The 22,517-nt window shown below is 45.3% G+C and overlaps 1 protein-coding gene and 1 long non-coding RNA gene across 9 annotated transcripts in view; both read left to right on the top strand.

The window, feature by feature from the left end:
- The window catches only part of DENND2B (DENN domain containing 2B), a 178,549-nt gene that overhangs the window by 127,045 nt on the left and 28,987 nt on the right, over window positions 1-22,517 (top strand). For 7 of the 8 annotated variants that reach the window (XM_019456236.2, XM_019456225.2, XM_019456230.2 and 4 more), the window contains 2 exons: window positions 16,895-18,139; window positions 21,829-21,965. In XM_019456236.2, coding sequence (XP_019311781.1) covers window positions 16,895-18,139; window positions 21,829-21,965 — 1,382 coding nt within the window. The remainder of the gene's footprint in view (window positions 1-16,894; window positions 18,140-21,828; window positions 21,966-22,517) is intronic. The other variant, XM_019456237.2, reaches the window with a different exon arrangement.
- On the top strand, window positions 2-11,879 carry LOC128776176 (uncharacterized). Its single transcript, XR_008421201.1, has 2 exons — window positions 2-301; window positions 10,480-11,879. It is a non-coding gene; the product is annotated as an uncharacterized LOC128776176 (long non-coding RNA).

A 22,517-nucleotide genomic window follows, 5' to 3' on the forward strand; every position in this document is an offset into this window, starting at 1 on the left:
CATTGATGGGGGAATGGGGCTCACTGGAGGGTGGCATCAAGGGGCAGCCATATGGCTTTGGTCCAAAATGTAAATGATTATCATCATGACTCTGACGGTCAGCCAGGTGAATGATCCTGGCCCAGCTCATGCTGACACTGAAGCAAAAGCCATCTCTAATATATATGCCATTTTTCAGTTCTATAAGTGTTCATAGGGGAGAACAAACAGGGACCCTAAAACAGACTTTGATTTGTGCTGTTGGAGGAGCCTAGGGCTCCAGGAATGGAGCCAGCAAGAAGCAGCTGACGTTCTCCTGGCTGTATCCTTTTTCCTAAGATGGGGACAGCTTGGGGGCTGTGCCTGAGCTAGGCTACACTGTAGTGAGGGAAGTTGACCACATTGGGGTTAGGGGTGGAGAGGCAGTTACACATATTAGCACAAGTTCCAAGCAGAGAAGTCCAGATTCTACAAGAATATAGCCTGGGCTGTAAACAAAGCATCTTGGGAATTTTACTCAGCATAAGCTATAATCCACTTTCCTGGTTTTGTTTTCTTTTTAAAAGTGGGAATGTAGAACAATAGAAAAGCCACAGATTTTGAAATCATATACAATTGGCTTCAAGTCCAGCTCTGGATTTGAGATAGTGAGATCTCAGGACACTTTCTTATGCCCTCTAAAATCTTAGTTACTCATCCACGAAATAATAATAATAGTACTTATCTCACAGAGTTGCTGTGAGGATTAAATGACATAATATATGTCAGTGCTTAGTGTAGTGCCTGGCATAAAGCTTCTCAATAAATATTAGCTCCTTCCCTATGATGGGATAAAAGTTTCCAGAGCTGAAAGATAGATGTACTGTTCTCACCAGGGCTTCACAAGTTTTGGTTGAGGCTGGATGCTGATGTCCTCGAAGAACCTCTGGGCTCTTTTATTAAATCCATGTACCTTTTCTAGCCTCTTCTGCTGAATCTAAGGTGGATAAATTTGACTTTTGGGACCTCAACCAGTAGAATGGATAGCTGTGAGAAGGATGCTTAGCTTAGGCTGGGATAGGGCTAGTTCCTCTCTGCGTGTCTGGGCTGTGCAGTGCCAGGGTGAATCTGATGGGGTGTCTGTCCAGAGCTGGCAGAAGTTGTTTGGTTCATTCAGAACTGGAATCAAGATATGGTTGAAAGAATGGAACACTGCACATCGTCCCTAAAGGAGTGACTGGTGTGAACGAGGCAAGAGGAGTTTCCTGTACCACACATTCGAGGTTTGGTCCCAGTGGAAATGGCCTGGATGGACTGTGTCAACCAGACAGAGATTGGGAGATTCTGGAACTTAGGCACACAAATTGGAAGCCACTTTGTGGCAGCAAGACCAACAAGAACAGCCCCTACCTCCTGCCCTTGCACCTCCTCTAACCTAGGTAGAGTTTCTTGCATACTCGCGTCCCTGAACTGGGTGAGCCAGAGAATGGCAGGGACTGACAACTTCTTGGGTAAAACAGGTAGAAAACCTGAACTCTCCCAGGGCATGTTGGTGGCCACAGCAGAAGCAGATCTAGATATTAGAGTCTTTATCTCCCATTGTCTGCTTCTGGGGAACCTCTTTGCTGGGCTCTCACCGGTCTGGTGGCATGTGTTACTGAGACTGAGTTGGCAGATGGAGACTGGGAACTAAGATTCCCATTTTTTTTTTTTTTTTAATATGAGACTGTAGCAGTAAAATAAGCATTATTTGTGATTGTATAGTTTTATTCTTAATTTTAAAGAAATAGTGTATTTAGGACCTGCATTAGAATTACCATACCAGCAGCCTTCAACTCCTTTAAATATTCATTTTTTTTCTTCCAATTTCTACTATGTGGGGGATGGAATGGGAGATGGAGGTTTTACAGCAAGTCACAAGGCAGAATCTGGGCCACTGACAGGTACCTGTTTCTGTTTGGAAAATACATACCTACATGTTTTAAATATTTTTAGAAATTGCTCTTCCTTGAACTTCCTAGCATGCTTGCCATCATAACATGATAGATGATGTTTGTAAATATCTGAGCGTCTGATGTGCCTAAAAAAAGAATTCTTCCAGCCTCCCCTCTAAGTGTTCACTTCCTTTCTTTCCTGTCATATTTCTGCTTCCCTTCCTCCCTCCTTTCCTGGGCTTTTAGCATGGAGTCACAGGCCTCTGTGGCTGGCTGTATCCTCTCAGAGGCTACCACTTGGACTGTGGGTGCTATTTTGAAATTGTCATCTGGTGGTTTCTCTGGCTGTCTTCACCCCCAGCCATTTCTAGGGGGTGTTCTTTGGGCTGAGTAGGGCACTAAATCACCAGCTCATTTAGGAAGTCATTGTCAATGAACTCTGAGGGCTTTGCTCTCAGGTGCCAGGTTCTGTGGTAGACAATGGGGGACAAAGAAGAATGACCCATTCTCTTTCGTCAAGGCATTTACAACTTGGATTAATGACCTTGGCACCTGAATTTCTTAGTCTGACCTTTCAATAGATGTTTGGCAGTGACCCAAGGCCCTTTTTATCATTGCTAGCCCAGGGGTCTCAGTGGGAAAAGACTCCTTGGTGTGATGGGAACTTTGGTTGGGAAGTATGAGGGTACTAGGGCTTGGGAAAGCTAGGTGTTTGACTTCCTGACTGCTTTGGGGACCTCCACATCATCCACACGGAGGCAGAGGAATCCAGTGGTACTAGGAGGCATTTGTATCTCACTTTGGGGGTAGAAGGTACTCTGGGGCACGGAAAGGTGGGAAAGGTGGGATGGGACCCTGTGGAACTGTCAGGATAGGTATTTGCAAGTTTGTGCCCTTAATTTGAATGAGATTTCACTTGAGCCAATATGGGTTAAGGATCCTGGACTCCATTCTATTTGTGTGTGGGGGGGTGGGTGGGTGGGTGTTTTGCTTATTTCCTTCCTTTTCTTCTGCAGCCCAGTGTTCATTGGCAGGATACACAGGAGGAAGAAATCTAAGCCTTTTCACTTGACCACCAACGTTTTGTTCTTTGCTATGTTTTGGTCTCTTGGAGCAGGTTTCCCTTTCTCTTTGTTGATGGGGCAGGAGAGGCACACTGTTTCACCCTTAGCTGCCAGATACACCCTCCCACAGGTTGTTCCCACTCTAGCTCGTATTCATTTCTGGGAGTGGGAGGTGGGAGTCTCAAAGGTCCCCTGGATCTCAGAGGCCAGGCTTCATGATGCTGGTGTTGATGACCTGGGGTGGGACTAGAAGCAGAGTGGTGACTTGCAAACAAGGAAGTGTTGTGTGTAAAGCGAATTCAGCCACCTGTGTGGGGTGAACTTTGTTTGCTACTTGTTGCCTTCCAGGAATTTCACTTGCGTTGTAAGGCCTGGCAGGCAGCAGGGGGTGTTCTCAGGAGACTTGTTATGCCTGCCGATTTCCTTAACAGCTTCTGCACTGTGAACCTCCAGCACCCGGTTGTTGCCACATGGAAATATGGGCAGTCGGTATTGTGTTTGGGAACCTTGCCTCTGGATGTAGGTGCAAGAAACCTGGGTGCCTATAAAAATGTAGACTTCTTGGGGGGTCAAGGACTTTGATTGACTTCTTTCCTTCTCCTTTGAGCTTGGAACAATGCCTGTTCTGTGGAAGATGATAACTATTTTTGGCCAGTTGATGAGATGTCTGGGCAGTGAGCCTGTTGGAGAATAGGCTGCTGTGCTGTTTGAATCTTTATGGTATCTTCCTAGTAGGTCTTACCAACTTTGGGCTCCCTTTCCATTCAGTCCAAAGACTTTTAGAAAAGCAGAACTGAAAATAACCTTAGAGCTCATTCAGTATTAACCCACTTGTTTTATAGATTGGGAAGCTGAGACATAGAAAAGAAGAGGTGCTCCCCCCAAATACAAAGCTAATGGGAGGATGAACTCAAGCCTAGCTCTCTTGATCCTTCTATTATTTTATTGTGCCACTACATTCACCTCCCTCTAAACATTCCTGGAATCTCCCTGCTCAAAAACTATTGTCAAGTAGGATATGGTCAAACTTGGCCTGGCTTGTAAGGCTTTCATAAAAAGCCCTGATATTTCTTTCTACTCTTACCCTTCACTATTGCCTAATGCAAAACTTGCATTTCTGCCAGTCTAGATGCAGATGTTCTTTCTTTCCCAGTGCTTTTCTTAACTACCCAGCTAAGAAGGATTTCTCCACTCTCTGTATTCACACTTAGAATCCTGAGTTTGGAGCCTCCAAATAGCACTAATCATATAGTAGCTCGTAGAGTGGATATTTGTGTGGGTCTTTTTCCCCCTACTCAATTAGAACTCTTTGGAGGCCCAACACATACTCTTTTGGAATGTTAAAGTTGGAGGGGTCTTGGGATTCATTTGGCTCAATTACTTGATGTTACTTATGAGGAAGCTAAAACCTACATAGCTAATTGACAGTAGAACTGTAAATTCAACTTATATTTACAGGTTTCTGTGCAGAGGGAGACACTGATTTGTAGTGAAATCCAGAGAGGTCTTGAGATCCCACTGCTAAAGTGGACACAGATCTGGACCCAGTGCCTGGATTTCAGGAAGAGGGTAAGAGCTAGCAGATAGGGAAAGTCTCCTGAGAGTACTGGCTGTGGGTAAAAAAGCAGGCTACCTCTCAGGAGAACCTCTGGCCTTAGCCCCCCATTACTTGAGATGCTTCCTAGAATCCACCCATGATGTCATCAGTATTTGTCTGGTTATTTATTGCTACATAACAAACAACCCTAAACTTAGTGGCTGACAACATTAATAGTCATTTATTTTGCTCACAAATTGCAATTTGGGTAGGGCTCATTAGGAAAAGCCTGTCTCTTTTCCTTGCAGCATTGGTGACGCAGTGGCTGGAGGCTGGAATCATCTGAAGACTTGTTCACTTACATGTCTGACTGTTGATTCTGGTGGTCAGCTGGGATCTCAGCTGCAGAACACCTACGTGTGGCCTCTGTGTTTGGTTGCATGCTTTTACAGCATGATGTCTGGATTCCAAGAGTGAGCATCTCCAGAGAACAAGGCAGAAAATGCATGACATTTTAATGACCTAGCCTCAGAAGTTACATCGTGTTTTTTCTGTTTTATTTTGTTGATTAAGGAGATAACAAAGGTCTGCTGAAGTTCAAGGTAAAGAGCTCTGCACGGCAATTCCAACGTGGGTGTGTGTGTGAGGGTGTTCCTCCACACCACTAAGCAATTCTCTGACATCAGCTTGGTGCCCAACAGTTCAACTCAATTCTGAGACTATCTACCAGAGATACCATCAGATTCCACAGGTTAAGGGCTCGGTTTCATAAGAGGGCCCTTTCCTTCAGATGCTAATCTCAAGCCCAGGTTGTTACCTGTGCTCTGACCAACTGGCTAAAACATCAGAGGTTCCCACAACTCTCCTTGAGTTCATTAATTTACTAGAGTGGCTCACAGAACTCAAGAAATACATTTACTCATTAGATTACCAGTTTATTACAAAGGATATTAATAGATATGAATCAACAGCCAGATGAGGAGATACATAGGGCCAGGTCCCAAGCAAAGGATCTTCTGTCCTGGGGAGGCTGGGCCTGGCATAGTGGCATGTGGAAGCATTCTGATTCACCAGGCTGGAACCTCTCTAAACCCTTCCCTTTTGGGTTTTATGGAGGCTTCAGTTACACAGGCATGACTGAGGATGATCATGGGCCATTGGTGGTTGATTCACCCTCCAGCCCCCTCCTCTCCTTGGTGTTCAAGGGAGAACAGAAAGTTCCAGCCCTCTAATCTCAAGGTTGGTTTTCCTGGCAAACAGCCCTCAGGTTTAGGTGTAGTCCAAAAGTCACTTCATTAGCATAACAAAAGACACCGTCAACACTGTCATCACTTAGGCAATTCCAAGGGATTTAGGAGCTCTGTGCCAGAAATGGGACTAAGACCAATTACATATTTCTTACTGTAAATCACAGTATCACACAAGAGGAGGGAAACTAATTCCCACTTGATGAGAGGATTATCAACATCACGTTGCTAGAAGGGCATGTGAGATAGGGTAGGTTGTGGGCACTCTCTTTGGAAAATACAATCTGCCATGGTCTGCCCTCTGATCACAAAAATTCACATCCTTCCCAAATGTGAAATACACTCAGTCTCTCCCCTAAGATCCCAGGTCTCCTCCTTTTAATGGCATCAGCTTAAATTCTAGGATCTTGTCATGTAAGTCAGGTCCAGATATAGATGAAACTCTTTGGGTGCAGTCCCTTTCATTGGGTGCAGTTCCTTGAGTACTGTTCCTCTTGATGTGAAGACCTATAAACTAAAGAGAATTTATATCTGCCACCCAAAATACCCCGGTCGGACAGGCCTTGAGTAACCGCTGTAGATACTTCTTTTCAGAAAGGGGAACACTTGGGGCGCCTGGGTGGCGCAGTCAGTTAAGCGTCCGACTTCAGCCAGGTCACGATCTCGCGGTCCGTGAGTTCGAGCCCCGCGTCAGGCTCTGGGCTGATGGCTCGGAGCCTGGAGCCTGTTTCCGATTCTGTGTCTCCCTCTCTCTCTGCCCCTCCCCCGTTCATGCTCTGTCTCTCTCTGTCCCAAAAATAAATTAAAAAAAAACGTTGAAAAAAAAAGAAAGGGGAACACTGGAGGCCACACAGCTGTTAGGGGTCCATTGTAATTCTTATATTCAGTGAGGGCACAAATTACCAATTCCTTGATTAGGTCTTGGTTTTACTGCCTTGGAGGCATTTACCTTGTCTCTGGCTCCATCCTCAGGGCTTTTGGTTATCCCGACTCTTATTTTTCCTTTTCCATAAAAAGTAGTCCATTCTTACAGGTGAGTAGTTTTCTCCAACTGCTTCATGTGCATAGTATTTCAAGAGTCCAGAGCCTTCCTTTCATTTTACTGTCTCTGTGCTTCTCAGTTCCAGCTGATGATATAGTTTCTTTAAAAACTTTGTGAGTTTCTTCCGAATCACTTTATAATCCACTGCAGTAGACAAAAGGCACATGTACAAATCACCTCACCATGAGTCCTTTCCCACTTTGGGTTCTCTGTGAGACTGCTTGGTTCTTAAGAGTCTTAGACGCTTTACTATTTACAGAGGATCTGCCAGGCCTACCCTTAAAATTGTTAGAAGGCCTTTTGTGTGTCTGTCTGTAAGATTTAATGAGACAATGCTTGAAAACATTTTTTAGGTCTTGACAAGGATCTTCCAGTCCCACTCCAGATATTTTTTTAAAGAGATTTATTGAAGGATAATTAAAGTATAATAAACTGAACAGTCTTAAGTATACAGTCTGATTAGTTTACACATTTATGCACATACACACATGCAGTAAAACTGCCCCCACAATCGGAAAGCCATTTCTTAATTAGGGACTTTTTTCTTGTTTGGAGAGACTGAGACTGAAACAAGTGTTATCTCCTAACACAGAAAGCCCTTTCCCATTTATATTTCCTTTTTTGGCTCATCTCTTCTCTCTCTTACTATATGCAGCTAGAAGTCAGATGGCGCCTTAGCACTCTACTTGGAAATACCTTAAGCGAGTTCATTAAATTAGGTATATTTTCTATTTTCCATGTCACCACTGGTGACAGGATTAGCAAACTTTCCAATGTTTTTTGAGGGTCCCCTTCCTCTAGCTTCTACTAACATTTTCCTTACTTTCCCTTAAGTCCCTCCTGATAGCCAGTCACTCAGTCCCAAAGTCACTGATTTAGGATTTTGTTTCAACAGCACTCTGTTTCTAGGTACCGAAATCTGTTCAGTTATCTACTGCTATATAACTATCCTGGAATTTTATGGTGTAAAACAACCATTTTATTATGCTCACAGAGTCTGTAGCTTAGGAATTCAGACAGCACTGCAGGGATGGCTGTTCCCTGCTCCATGATGTCTGGGTCCTTGGCTGGAAAGACTTCACGGTGTAGGGTAACTCATTGACTAGGGGCTGGTATTACCTAGAGGTGTCTTACCTTACGTGTCTGGGGGTTGATGTTGGCTATTTCTGGAACCTCAGTTGGGACTGTTAGAATACCTATATGTGCCCACTCTGTGAGGCCTGGGCTTCCTCACAGCATGGGAGACAGGAAGTAGAAGCTGCTGGTTTCTTGAGGCTTGGGCCTGAAAATTGACAGATTCATTTCAGTTGTATTCTATTGGTCAGGCAGTCACAGAGTCCAGATTCAAGAGGAGGGGTCATTTTTATAGGAGGCATGTCAGAGAATTGGGGGACCATATTTTAAAACCATTACAAGTATCTTTAATATGGTTTCCTGAAACTACATTTCTCTCCTTGTTGGCTTTGCATAGTACCTGGTTCTGTTTTGTAAAGCAGTTTCATTTTTACCGGGAGCTATTCCTGTAAGGCATAATTTTTACCTGCCTCAGGGAGGGCTTCTGTCTTGTAACTGCTCTGTACTACTTAGGGGACTTAGGGCCCCCCCCAGAGAAGAGCTGACCAATCCTCTTTATGCTTCCCTAGAAACCAGCTGGAAGGCAGGCAGGTGTGACTTTGGTAGATTCTTAGATGTACTTTTGGAAGTGAAAAGGTGACTCCGGTTCTGCTCTGACCCTACCTACTGTTCTACCTACCCTGACAAGCTGTGATTGATCTCAAGAATCTCTAGAGATGGTGGCTCATATGAAGCCCCACTTGGTGGATGAGGCTGTCCTGGGCCCTGTTGTGGGGGTCCAGCCATTTGAGATGAGGTTGCTTTGGGAACAGGAAGTCCAAGTTGTGAGAGTTTCCCTGTCCTTTGGCTTTTTATCAGGACCATCCCAGAGTGGGATCTCAGTGGGAGTTATTGAACTGAGCACCTGCTCTGGCCTGGGGAACAAACTTTGGGACTTGCTGACAGGATTCAGGCAGACTTCCTCCCCTTTCTCCTCCTGTGTGACTCAGAGTATGGCCTTGAGGGAATACGGTGTGAATGTCACCTCCAGAGTTGGGGCAGTCACTGCGTGGTGGTAGGATCCTGATGTCCACTGAGCCAACAAGGGCCCACCTTCATTGAACAGCCTGAGAATGGTGGATGGCCAACTTCTAGGCAGTTTCATTCAGAAGCAGGCTGGACACTTGTTTGGTAAAGACTAAGCATATTGGAAGCTGGGCTCTGTATAATCTTAATCTGTAAACAGCCTCACTTGATGTGATCTACAGCCCATCTTGGTACCTCTGGGGCTGTTTCCTGGACCCATAGGAACCTTCCCCAACTGGCCCCAACTTGGTTTTCTTCCTGATACTGATACTCTCAGAAGCCCTGTCACCAGAACATGCTGAGTTCAGAAATCTCTTGTCATCAAGGACTAATTAAAGATAGCCTTCCCTCCCAAAGAGTCCTTGGGTACATTTGGCATCCCTCAGCATGAATGCTTGCTGCTATATTACTGGAGAATGGCTCAGATCACTAAGCGAAGGGTTAGGTTGTATTCTTATAAAATAATACCAGAGGAAAGGGCACATAGTTTGATAGTTTGCATTTTAACTCTCACTTTCTGTCTATGTACACACCCACACACACACTTTAAATTTTAAATTTTCTTCTTTAAATTTTTTTCTTTAAATTTCTTTTTTTTTTAATTTTTCTTTAAATTTCTCTTTCCATACCCTTAGTTCATACTCTTTGTTTCCTACTCACTTGTCTTATATATTTGTCTGTATGTGAGTATTTATGCTCCTCTGCTCCTTTGCATTCTCTCCCCTTTCTTCTCTCTTTCTCCTTTTATCTCTGTAAATGTTGGTTTTGGCCAGTCCCATGCTGCGGTGTTGGCATGCGCGCCTGTGCCGAGAGCAGATCTGGCTGCCTGCTGACAAGGCAGTGGTGTGAGTGTTGCATTTCACAGTGTCTGCCTTCCCAGGGGCAAACCTGGGATTTTAGAATAAAGAGCAAGAGATGATCAGAGCAGAGTCTTAGATGTCTTTTAGCTGTGTTGTATTTACTTTTATATTTCTTTTATATTCCTGGAACCATTTATGGTGTTCAAGCACTTTTGAAAAGTACATCATTTTAGCCACAAGCAAGTGTTTTTCCTGTTTTATGGATAAAGAATCTGAGGCACAGAGGATTTAGGTGACTTTTCCATGAGTACATCCAGGAAGTGATGGGACCAGGACCAGAGGAAACCCAGGTTTTTAGACTCTTAGTCTGTTATATGATTTTTGCCTTATGGGAGAGGGCTTTGGGAACTGTCACCTGCCCTCTGGGCTGCACTGAGTGCTTTGTGTAACTTTTTGTATTGTTCTTCAGGTCATATATCAACAAGAGGGGGAGGCAGGGAAGTCTGTGCCTGTCCTGGGCAGGCAAAAGGAGACCTAAGTTTTAACCATTTATTTTTTATTCATTCATTTAGTCGTTCAACATAAACATTAATTCCTGCTAAATTCTAGATGCAGTACAAAGAATGGGGGATACGAAGATTAATAAGACTCTGTTACCACCTTCAACTAGGTCCATTCATTGTCTAGTAAGGGAGGCAAGTGAGGAAATAATATAGTCCAATAACATGTTACAAGTACCATAACAGACATTTTTACAGGCTCAGTGGAGGCATCAAAACATAGCTGTCTCCACCTGGATGAAGGGGGTAGGATCAAGAGAGATTCCAGAGTGCAGCTACAGAGATATGTAAGTGACCAAGCCAGCATTCCAGGCAAAGGAAACAACGTGGGAAGCCTAGAAGCATGAAAAGCAAGGAGTTTGACGTGGGTAGGATACAGGATTGCATGTAAGAAAAGACTGTGAGATGACAAAAGAAAAAATAAATAGGGGAAAGGAGTTTGATGTGGGTAGGATACAGGATTGCATGTAAGAAAAAATAGTGAGATGACAGAGGAAAAATAAATAAGGACCAGATCATGAGGGGCCTTGACATCCATGTCAATGAATTTGCACTTCATTCTGTGGATAGTGGGGAGTGTCAAGCATGAGGAGTTTCCCTTACTAGAAAGATGTCAGAAGATAAGAGGATTGATGAGAACTGGGTTAAGGTTGAAGGCAGAGAGAGAGATTAAGAGATTGTTTCAATAGTCCCGGTGAAAGATCAGATCTGAAAGAAGTAGCAGCAGTGGGGATGATGAGGAAGGGGACATATCTGAGAGATGTGAAGGATGTAAAATTGGTAGGACTTAGTCATTATGTAGATCTGTGTGTTTGGGGAAGGAGCTGGGTACATATGGTTGAAGGAGCGGGAAACAAAGAACAAATCTGGATCTTTTCTCCCCTCTGTGGAATGAGTTAGAAAACACGAAAGCAGTAAAAGCCAATGGTGGAAGCATAAAGCAGCACAGGGATGAGACTACGTGAGAAGATACTCAGCCCAGGTGGATGAGAGTGAGAACAAAAGGGATTCTCCAGTCTAAGGGCAACCCTTCTAGATGGACATTGGATCCCCATCCCCTTTACTGCTTGCTTAAGGACATTGCTCCTGAATTTGCCTGCTTTCATCCTGCACCAACAGCTTTTCTCACCACAGTGAGTCTAGTCACCCTACGACATTATTACAGTATTGTTGATTGCATTCCCTATGCTGTACTCTTCATCTCTGTGACTTATTTATTTTATAGCTGGAAGGTTGTACCTCTTAATCCCTTTCACCTATTTTGCCCATCCCCCCACCTCCCTCCCTTTTGGCAATGATTAGTTTGTTTTCTGTGTTTAAGGATTTGTTTGTTTGTTTAGATTCCATATATAAGTGTAGTCATGTGGTTTTTGTCTTTTTCTATCTTATTTCATTTAGTATAATACCTTATAGTTCATCCCTGCTGTCATAAATGGCAAGATCTCATTCTTTTTTATGGTTTAGTAATACTCCACTGTGTATTGGTATATGTGTGTGTACATCTTCATTATCCAGTCATCTGTTGATAAACACTTAGGTTGCTTTTGTATCTTGGCTATTGTGAATAATGCTGCAATAAACATAGAAGTGCATACTTCTTTTTGAATTATTGCTTTCATTTTCTTTGGGTAAATACCCAGTAGTGGTATTACTACATCAGATGGCATTTCTATTTATTTTATTTTAGAGAGAGAGAGAGAAAGAGAGTGCACTAGCGGGGAAGGGGGGCAGAGAGAGAGAAAGAGAAGCCCAAGCAGGCTCCACACTGAATGCAGAGCCTGATGCAGGGCTTGATCCCATGACCCTGGGGTTATTACCCAAGCCAAAATCAAGAATCAGGCACTCAACCAACTGAGCTACCCATGCGCCCTTCTATTTTTATTTATTTTTTTTTATTTTATTTTTTTTAATGTTTTATTTATTTTTGAGACAGAGACAGAGCATGATCGGGGGAGGGTCAGAGAGAGAGGGAGACACAGAATCTGAAGCAGGCTCCAGTCTCTGAGCTGTCAGCACGGAGCCCGACGCGGGGCTTGAACTCACGGACCGTGAGATCATGACCTGAGCCGAAGTCGGACACTTAACCGACTGAGCCACTCAGGCGCCCCTATTTTTGATCTCTTGAGGAACCTTGATACTGTTCTCCACAGTAGTTGTACCAATATACATTCCAACCAAAAGTATACAAGGGTTCCCTTTTTTCCATATGCTCGCCAGTGCTTATTATTTCTTGGCTTTGTGATACTGGCCACTTTGGGGGGGGCAAAGACTAATGGAAGCTGATTCTATTCTTGGGATTACAGAACTAGCTCCATTTGTAGGGAGTGCTCAGAGGAGATTCTCAGAAGAGTGCCAGAGCCCCTAGTAAAGAGAGTGAGATCCAAACATCAAGACCATGGAGATCCAAGACCAAGACCATCGAGACCAACAACTGCTCTATGGGGAAGTGGAGGAGAGGCACAGGGATGGAAGGTCCAGGGCAGTGGTTTTGCACTGGGATAGGGCAGGCCAATTATACACAAGGCTGGCCTTTCCCACCTGCATCATTTTACTGTTGCATTGTAGCAAACCACCCGAAAACGTAGTGGTTTAGAACAGTTTATTCTCACGTTTCTGTGCATTTACTGGGCAGTCCCTCCACTGGTTTCCTCTGGAGTCACTCATGTAGCCAAGTTCACTTGGATCCAAGATGACCTCACTCACGTGTTAGACTCACGTGTCAGGCTCACACTGAGGCAGGCTGTCGGCTGCAGGGACCTCAGTTGCGCTCCTCTTGTCCTCTAAAAGACTAGACTGGCTTCCTTACATGACATTCTCAGGGTAGCATTCTAGGTATATAAAGGGGGCTTCTGCAAGGCCTCTTGAGGCCTCAGGTTTGGAACTTCACTTAATTTCTACTCCATTCTTTTGGTCAAAGCATATCACAAGATCAACCTAGATTTAAGGGGCAGAAAAATAGAATCCACCTTTTGATAGCATGAGCTGCAAAAGATTTATAGCCATTTTTAATTTACTTCCCATCCCTTTCACCCCAGATGTTTAGAATCTAAGAACAAAGGTAAGCTCTTTGAAAAAGTTTGCCAAGCAATTGTTCTGAGTGCTGAGCCCCTCATTAATATTAGTTATTATCTGGCTAAGATTGATTGCTATGTGTTAGCCACTGAGCTCAACACTTGACATATGTTGTCTCTATTCCTTACAATAATCCCCAGAGATGTGTGCTTTTTTAACTTCCATTTTACAGATCAAGATACTAAGGTTTAAAGAGTTGAAGTCATTTGCTGAAAGTCATGTAACTTGGTAGTGGCTATGCTGAAATGTGAACCCTAAGGCTTTCTAATGTTCTTACCCTCTGTTGAGAACAACTGGCCTAGCATAACCATTAAGTGAAAAACTTAATACTAACGATGATTACAGTCATAGTGAGTTACAGTGTACGATATCAGCTCACATCCATAGTCTCATTTGCCCATTATGACAACCCAATGACGTAGTTGGATCGGTTTTGAGGGATTGAAACTGGAAGCTCAGAGTGAGCAGCTTTGCCCAAGGTCACATTCCTAAAAAGGTAGAATTAGAAACAGGGAGAGTTAAGTGAGAATGGCATGAAGGCAAGGGCTTATCTATATTGTTTACAAATTTATTCCTAGAACCCTGGAGTGAGTGATGAACCTGGAGATGCCTGGGCTCCAGGCCCCTTTTTTCATCCCAAGCTGATACAGCACTTGGGGCCTGGCCTGTGTGTGAGACTGTGCAAGGAATACCTATAGCTCTGGCCACAGCTCAGCAATGATACAGAGACCAGGACCTTTAAAGGCAAGGGTCAGTCTCTTCTCTATTTGATGATTCATGCGAGGAGGGAAACTAAACTTTAGTTACAGCAGGGTAGGCATTTAGGCATTGAGAGAATTTCTTGCTTTGTGGAGATTTCTCCATGCTGGAACTACTACGGGAAGTTAGGGAGCCATTTGTTGTGAAATCATGCTGGAATCAGACCAGAGATCCTTACCCTATTTCTTTCCCACCTGTGGGAACTGTGCCACACACATCTACTCCCCATAAGTACAGTGGCTTCATGGCCTGATGACTTCTCATCTTGGGAGTTTGAGGAGACGCATCTCTAAGGGAGCATATCAAAATGTCTGGAGCAATGAGGCATAATCAAAAGGCTTCCTAAGAGATTCTGAGTCTCATTAGATGCCTGTCATCTCCCACTAGATTTTAAACTTCACAAGGACATGAATTTTTGTCTCTTTTGTTTATTCTTTTTTTTTTTTTTTTAACATTTTATTTATTTTTGAGACAGGGAGAGACAGAGCATGAACAGAGGAGGGTCAGAGAGAGGGAGACACAGAATCTGAAACAGGCTCCAGGCTCTGAGCTGTCAGCACAGAGCCCAACACGGTGCTCGAACTCATGGACCGCGAGATCATGACCTGAGCCGAAGTCGGCCGCTTAACCGACTGAGCCACCCAGGCGCCCCTTTTGTTTATTCTTATATCTAGCACCTAGAGCAGAGCCTGGTCCATAGTAGATGCTCACTAAGTATTTGTTGAATGAAAAAACACAAATTAAAGTTGTTTTCTATTCAAGGCATCTTCTCCCACCTCCAATTGAGAATAGCTGAAACAGAATCCTTTGTGTAGTCCAGACTTTACTGGCTTACAGGGCTGGACTGATGGCCTTCTGTATCCATGGTTCTGTGAAATAAATGAGGGACTTCAGGCCTCCCTCGATTGTGAGTAGGTTGGGATCTCCCCAGGCTCAAGCTTGGCACATTGCCCTGCTGCTGCCTACTCTAGGGAGCGCTGAGGCTTATTCTTTTCACACGTCCTTACTGAGCAGAGTCTCTTTGGTCATTGGTTTGGCTGGGCACTGAATTTCTCTCATCTGTGCCCATGTACACGTGGGATGGCTCTTGTTTGACTTGCCCTTTTAAAAACAACTTAAGCATGTTGAGGTTTCCTGTTGATCGGGGGCAGCCAGAGGCTATGACCCAACAGGGAATTGTCGGCCAATCCCTGACTCACCCAAGCTACGGTTTTCTGTGTGTGAGCAAGCAGTGACAGCAGGCTGGCTTGAGGGCAGCTGGCTGCCTTCCTGTGGATGGCATGGGACTCTGGAGCCTATGAGGCTACTGCCCGGCTTTAAGGCCCATGGTGTTAGGGTCAGGTAGGCCTTTGTAGTATGTGGTGTTGGCAAAAACCCTGCTGTCTTTGAACTAAAATTGTTTGAGAAGAAGGCTGGAAGTTGACAGTGAACTGAAAAGATAGTCCTCTCGTGGTTCTTGTCAATAAGCTCACCTTTACCTTTTTGTTTCTTTATTTGTCCTTCATTCACTGAGCACCTTACAGATACTGAAGATGTGTCCTTCCACCTGGAAGAAATCGTGGTCTAGTAGGGGAGAGGTCTAGAGGTCTTGAGGGGAAGAGGTCCCTGATCCTTATAAATGCACTGTTTGAGACAGGGCTGTGCCCAGTGGTGTGATGGTTCCTGCCGAGTTATGTCCTGGAGCCTAGGCAGTTCACAAAGATGGCAGAGGCCACTGCTTCGTCTTCAGAGGGGACCACATCATATACCGTAAATTCCTGTCCTGGCTTCCCTCCTCACTAGCTGAGGGGCCTTGGATGAGATATTTAGCCTTTCTGGGCTTCAGTGTTTTTCATTTGTAAAATGAAGATAATAATAAACAATAATTATTATATAGAGTTTTTGTGAAGACTAAATGAGTTAACAGTATTATTTAGAACTATTCCTCATATCTGATAAGATCTATGTGTGGATTTAGAGCTAGAAGTGGCCAGTGCTTGTTTGAAGGGATGCCACCGCTGGAAGGTAGAGCTGCCTGAGGAGCTGGCCTCCTTTCCCCATGGGCGTCCTCAGTGACAGGGCCAAGAGGACTCTTTCTTGAGGGACCCTTCTGATCCTTTTGAGACCTTCAGAGATCTGAATTCTGGTCAGGACTCAAGCTGAGCTGCATATGTTGTGGTGGTAACAGAAGTCTCAGGGGAGACAGGGCTTTGTTAAAGAGACAGATCAAAGCACTTGGGTGTATATTTGGGGCACTGCAGGAAGTAGTGTGCTGGAGATGCTTTCTAGCAGCTCCTGAGAACTGATCACTAGCATTTCTTCCCAATGTCACATTCAGTGAGGTCATGTTGGTAGCTTAAAATCAGCCACAATAGGAATATTTATACCATGGAAGTTGGCAAACATTACAGATCTGTGCTTTGTCTTTCAGAGGGCCGATGGCTAAATATTTTGCAGACACCACTGGCCTTACTGTGCTCTAGTTGGCAGATGTAGATTCTGGGGATCCTCTCACCTGACACAGAGCTGGCTTCTGCTCCAGATGGTACTCAGGGTCTCTGGGCTTGAACTGGGCAGAGAGACCCATTGAGTTTGGCCTGCTGTGGATAAGGAGCTGTTCCTTTCCTTGAGGATGGCTTTGGGGGTGTATTACTTGAATAGAGTACTTTGAGCTTGCACGTCCTGTAGGAAAGAGTTACTTAGCTCTCTACAAATGTAACACCATACCTCTGGTTGTCGGGCCACTCACTGCCATTTTCTCTTCTTTTCCTTTTGTTTTTCTTTTTGTTTTTGTTGGTTTTAGGTCTCAGTCAGTCTCTCCACCTCCAGTTCTCTCCCCACCAAGGAGTCCCATCTACCCATTCAGTGATAGTGAAACGTCAGCCTGCAGGTACCCAAGCCGCTCCAGCTCCCGGCTGCTCCTCAAGGACTGGCACCCCCGTGATCTTTCACCCCCAAATCCTCAAGCTCACTCCCCAGACACTTCACCACCTATCTGTCCTCTCAAGGCCACCAACTTCAGTTATTTGGACAGAAGCCCTTCAGTGTGCAAGAGAGAGGACCAGAAGGAGAATGTCCAAGGGGCAGCCCAGGATGTAGAGGGAGTAGCTGCTTGCCTCCCCCTTGCCCAGAGCACCCCATCCCTGGGGCCAGGAACCGGCTCACGGAGCTCCTTTCTGAACCGCACTGGCAACCGTGCCCATAGCCTGGGCATCCGGGAGAAGATCTCAGCATGGGAGGGTCGCCGAGAGGCTTCGCCCAGGATGAGCATGTGTGGGGAGAAGCGGGAGGGCTCTGGGGGCGAGTGGGCGGTCAGTGAAGGCTGTCCCAGCGTGGCGCCATCCCCCTGCAGCTCAGAAAAAACCTTTGATTTCAAGGGCCTCCGGAGGATGAGCAGGACCTTCTCAGAGTGTTCCTACCCTGAGACCGAGGAGGAGGGAGAGGCGCTCCCTGTCCGGGACTCTTTCTACCGGCTAGAGAGACGGGCAGGCCGGAGTGAGCCCAGTGCCTTCCTCAGGGGGCATGGCAGTAGGAAAGAGAGCTCAGCAGTGCTGAGTCGGATCCAGAAAATTGAACAGGCCCTGAAGGAGCAGCCAGGCCGGGGACTCCCCCAGCTCCCCAGCAGCTGCTACAGTGTAGACCGAGGGAAAAGGAAGACTGGGACCTTGGGAACCTTGGAGGAACTGACAGGGAGCACGAGTGTGAGCACTGGCAACCGGGCAGGAGGAGTGGCTGGAGTTGGGGTGGAGGCAGGCCCACCCCTGGAGAGAGAAGGCAGTGGCTCCACTAAGCCAGGGACCCCGGGAAATAGCCTGAGCTCCCAGCTGCTGCCATCAAAGAGCTCCCTTGATCCCGCTGTGAACCCTGTTCCCAAACCCAAGCGCACCTTTGAATATGAGGCTGACAAGAATCCCAAGAGTAAGCCAAGCAATGGTCTACCTCCTTCGCCCACACCTGCTGCTCCACCCCCCCTGCCCTCCACCCCAGCCCCTCCAGTCACCCGGAGACCCAAGAAGGACACGCGTGGTCACCGCAAGTCCCAGAGCAGGTAACGAATGTTCCTCCAGTGTCTTCACAGCCGGGTACTGTGGCTTTCTTTTCGATGGAAGATGCAAAAGCAGACTGTAGTTGTGGGTCACAGTCAGAAGTGCTTCATGGATCCTGAAGCAGTGAGTAATTGTCAGGTGGTGACATGAATTAGGTGAAAAAGAAATTGTTCTGCTCTTGCAGGATAAGGATACATAAACGTGAGTGGGAGGATGAAAATGCTTCTTCCAAATGCTGTCTACTGAAGGTGTGGGCTGGATTTGGCCTTGGGGGGAGAGTTGGGCTACGTCTTGAGCCCTGTTGGAACTGCTTTGGTCCTTGTGGGAAAGGTAGGACCACCTTACTTTTAGATAGAATGGGCAGTCCTTTGAGGAACGTAGGATCTTAGTCTCATGACTACCTGAAATGCCAGCATTAGAAACTTATTTCCTTGAGGGAATCATTATCTGAATACTGCATGTTGCCATTAACATAGTAGCATCAATACATTTAAGATGATTTTCTCTCTCCTGAGGGCTGCCTGGCCATTTAGGGATCCTGGGCCTTTAGGAAGAGGAGATCCTTGGATCGTGAAAGGGGAGACTGATGGAAAAAGGTGTCAAAGAATATTTTACTGGTTTTTTGGCCACGTTCAAGAATGGCCTGTCCTGACACTGTCATTAGCTTCCTGCTCAGTCTCAGCATTCTTGACCCTGGACTACCTGGGCTGTCTCCACAGTTATAGTGACTGACTGGGCACTGGAGCTGCTAGGGTTGTGAAAGTTGACAGACACCTTATTCTCTGAATTGGGGTAGGCGGGAGCCCACCTCCTTAGAAAGGCCTGTCTGCTTCTCCCTCACTGCCTTTCTCTTCTAACCCAAAGTCAGATGGCATTTGGGCTTATTTTACTTCTCGGGGTTCTTCAGTCAGGCCTAATACTTCAGGCTACACCCAGCATATCATTCAGGGATACCATCATATAGATAACTGCTCAGCCATGAGAGGAAGACATCAGAAAGTTTCAGGTGCATGGGCCAGAAGAGCCCTGGGCTAAGGGTAATCCTATGTTTTGGCTTACCCCAACATGCTTACTGGCTCTCAAGACTTTAACAGCCTGCCAGGAGTGTTTGCTTTGTTCTGATTTATCCATTTCTATAAATACCCATCTAGAGCCTGCCATGCACTAAACCTTGTACTGGATAAGGGGACACAGGGTCAAATAAGATACAGTTCTTCTATTCTTCCATTCTTGATGTGGTACAGGAGGTATATCACAGATAAATCCTAGATGCTCTATGTGACACGATCCATGTCAGTGTAGGATGCTACAGAGACCCAGAGGAAGAGGCAGCTAAATTAGACAGGGGAGTGCGGGAAGCCTCCTTATAGAGGGAGTTGTTGAGCTAAATTTAGAAGAACAAAAAAGCAGTTAGCTAGGTGGAAAAGGGGATGTGGGAGAGTATATCAGCCCGAAGGTTTAACACATACTCGTGTACATGTTACATTTATATATAATATATACACACACATATACCATATATGGTGGAGTCACTTCACATAATAATTAACATAGCAAATTAAAAAATCTGTGCTCTTGGAAAAAAAGAGAGACCATTCAAAAAGTATAAGTTCTTTTATTTGCCTATTCATACAGTGGCATATTCCCTGGAGGAGCATGAGATGGTAAGTTTGTTTTGGTTGTGTCAGGCATGATTCTTTTTTTTTTTTTTTTTTTTTTTTTTAATTTTTTTTTTCAACGTTTTTTATTTATTTTTGGGACAGAGAGAGACAGAGCATGAACGGGGGAGGGGCAGAGAGAGAGGGAGACACAGAATCGGAAACAGGCTCCAGGCTCCGAGCCATCAGCCCAGAGCCTGACGCGGGGCTCGAACTCACAGACCGCGAGATCGTGACCTGGCTGAAGTCGGACTCTTAACCGACTGCGCCACCCAGGCGCCCCCAGGCATGATTCTTATATTTAACAATTTTTTATTTAAAAAATACCAACCAAGTATTTCTTTTGGTATTCAATCAAAAAAAAAAAAAATAAAGAAAGAAATCTGTTAAAAATAAATCTGTGGAGAAACTGACTATATTAGTCTTAATTAAAGACAGTGTGTGTTGGTCTTCAATGTGGTATCTTCCTGAGGGATTTTCAAGGGTAATTTGGCTGAACATGATTTGTATATCTGTATATTTGAGAACTATCTGCAAAAGATGTTGACCTCACAGTATATATGTTAATGAAAGCTTGATCTCAGACCGCCAGTATCTGTGAGCCAACATTCAGGAACCACTGCACTTAATCATTGGATATTTAACTGGGTCAGAAGTCTAGGTCAGAGACAGACTTGGGAGCCATCATAGTAGGAATGGTAGGTATAGCAATGGCCATCAGTATTTGGCTCCCGGAGAGCACAGAGTGAGAGAAAGAATCCTGAAGACAGAACTCTGAGAGACTCTGGCATTTAAAAGGCAAGTGGAAAAGGTATATCCCTCACATGAACCTGAAAACTAATTGCCAAAGAAGCTGTTGACTGTGTCATGGAGGTGAAGGGAGGAGGGTGCCGGTGTAGAGTGTTCAGCTGTGTCAAGTGCTACAGGATAGCTAGGCAAGCTGAGAACAGAATGTGGCTTTTAGGACACCTTTAGTCCTTGACTTGCACCCCAAGACTCTGAGAAGTTGTTCATTAAACAAGAGAGAAAGGCTGAAATATCTAATGGTAACCAAAAGAAGAGGGAGGTGTTAATGGATGGGAGGAGGTCTTCAGTCAGTATCTTTCCTTTCTCCCCCCTCCCCAGGAGTCTGCTGGGACCTGCCTTGGAGAGGGAGAGGACGCACCTGGGTCAAGTCTTAGATAACGGAGGAGAGGAGTAGAGAGTACTGTGGGCTCAAGCTGTCTGAGGAGCTAACAAGCCGTGGTTTTGAAATTCTGTAGTAGAGGGGATGGCTATTTGCAGTATGGAAAGGAGCAGCTGACTAGCTCAAGGGAAGCTGGGTCTTGGAAGTAGCTTCTGGCTGCAAATTGCCCTCCTTGGTCCACCTCAGAAATGGTATGATTTGTTTGGAGATCTCAGCCCTTCCTCTTCTAACGATGCACCTATCACCACCTGATTCCCTGACCCCCAAACAGCCCTGGGCATCACCCATCCACTGTTGAGCCCTTACTACCTGTTCAGAGCAGGAGCGCTTGCTAGGATGCGGGCATAATGGAGGCTCCAGAGGCTGAACAGGCACTCCATTCTGTGGTACTGGCAGATACTTCGCAAGGATGATAGGCTCCGGGGCTTGGAGGCCCAGGTCAAAAGCTCAGACCCTGGAGTCAGACAGCCTCGGTGAGTCCGGCCACTTGTCACTTCATCTCCCTGAGCCTCCATCTCCTCATTCATAAAATGGCACAATAGCTAGTAGCAGCATTGTGAAGATTAATGAGGTCCATGAGCAAGGTGTTTGACATAGCATCTGATACATCGCACCCTTTTTAGCTGTGGGATTTGTTACTGGTATGATTAGCAGGCACCGAGGCTGGGGTCTCTCAGACCATTTATCTTCTCATTTGAATGGTAAGTTTGGATCCACCTTGATACATTGCTTGGTAGCTGGTTTGTGAGGAGGACCTCTGGTCTTTGCTGTTGCCCATGGCCATTCCCCCAGTGAGGCGGTTGGAATCTAGTTCTGCTGAAATGACCCATGCTCTTGTTATCCACAGAAAATCCTTTGAGTTTGAGGATGCATCCAGTCTCCAGTCCCTGTACCCCTCTTCTCCCACTGAGAATGGTACTGAGAGCCAACCCAAGTTTGGATCCAAAAGCACTTTAGAAGAAAATGCCTATGAAGATATTGTGGGTAAGCTGTGGTAGAGGTGGTGGGCTGGCTTATCTCTGGGGGCTGCAGAACAGGAACAGGAGGGACACTCCCAGGTTCCACTTCATTCACTGGGGGCAGACATGGCCCAGCTTCTGGAACTTCTCAAGAAAATGGGCATCAGGGGAAGCATCTTGGAAAAGACTGAGCAGCTAAGATATTAAAGCCTGACCTTGAACGAACTGAAACTGAAAGGGCTTCTGGGACCACAGTAAGGGGAAAACCATATCATTCCTTTTATTTTCAGAAGGCTTCCTTAGCTGTGTGTCCTTCCTTAGCTGTGTAATCTTAGGCAAATCACGTTTCTGAGGCCTGTTTCCTCTTATAAAGTGATAATGATGATACGTTAATAACAACAACAATAATAATAATAATAATAATACCTCAAAGGATTATTGTTAGGATTCAATGAGATAAAATGTATATCAGAGTACCTAGCACAGTGCCTGGTCCTTAATATATATCTCTTCTACTTTCTCTTAAAGTAAATGGTGTCAAGAAAGCATCTGGGATTTTATTCTGCTTGCTAACAAT

This window comes from Panthera pardus, unplaced genomic scaffold (genome assembly GCF_024362965.1).
Source record: "Panthera pardus isolate Hobbes unplaced genomic scaffold, ASM2436296v1 HiC_scaffold_12, whole genome shotgun sequence".
Taxonomy (NCBI): domain Eukaryota; kingdom Metazoa; phylum Chordata; class Mammalia; order Carnivora; family Felidae; genus Panthera; species Panthera pardus.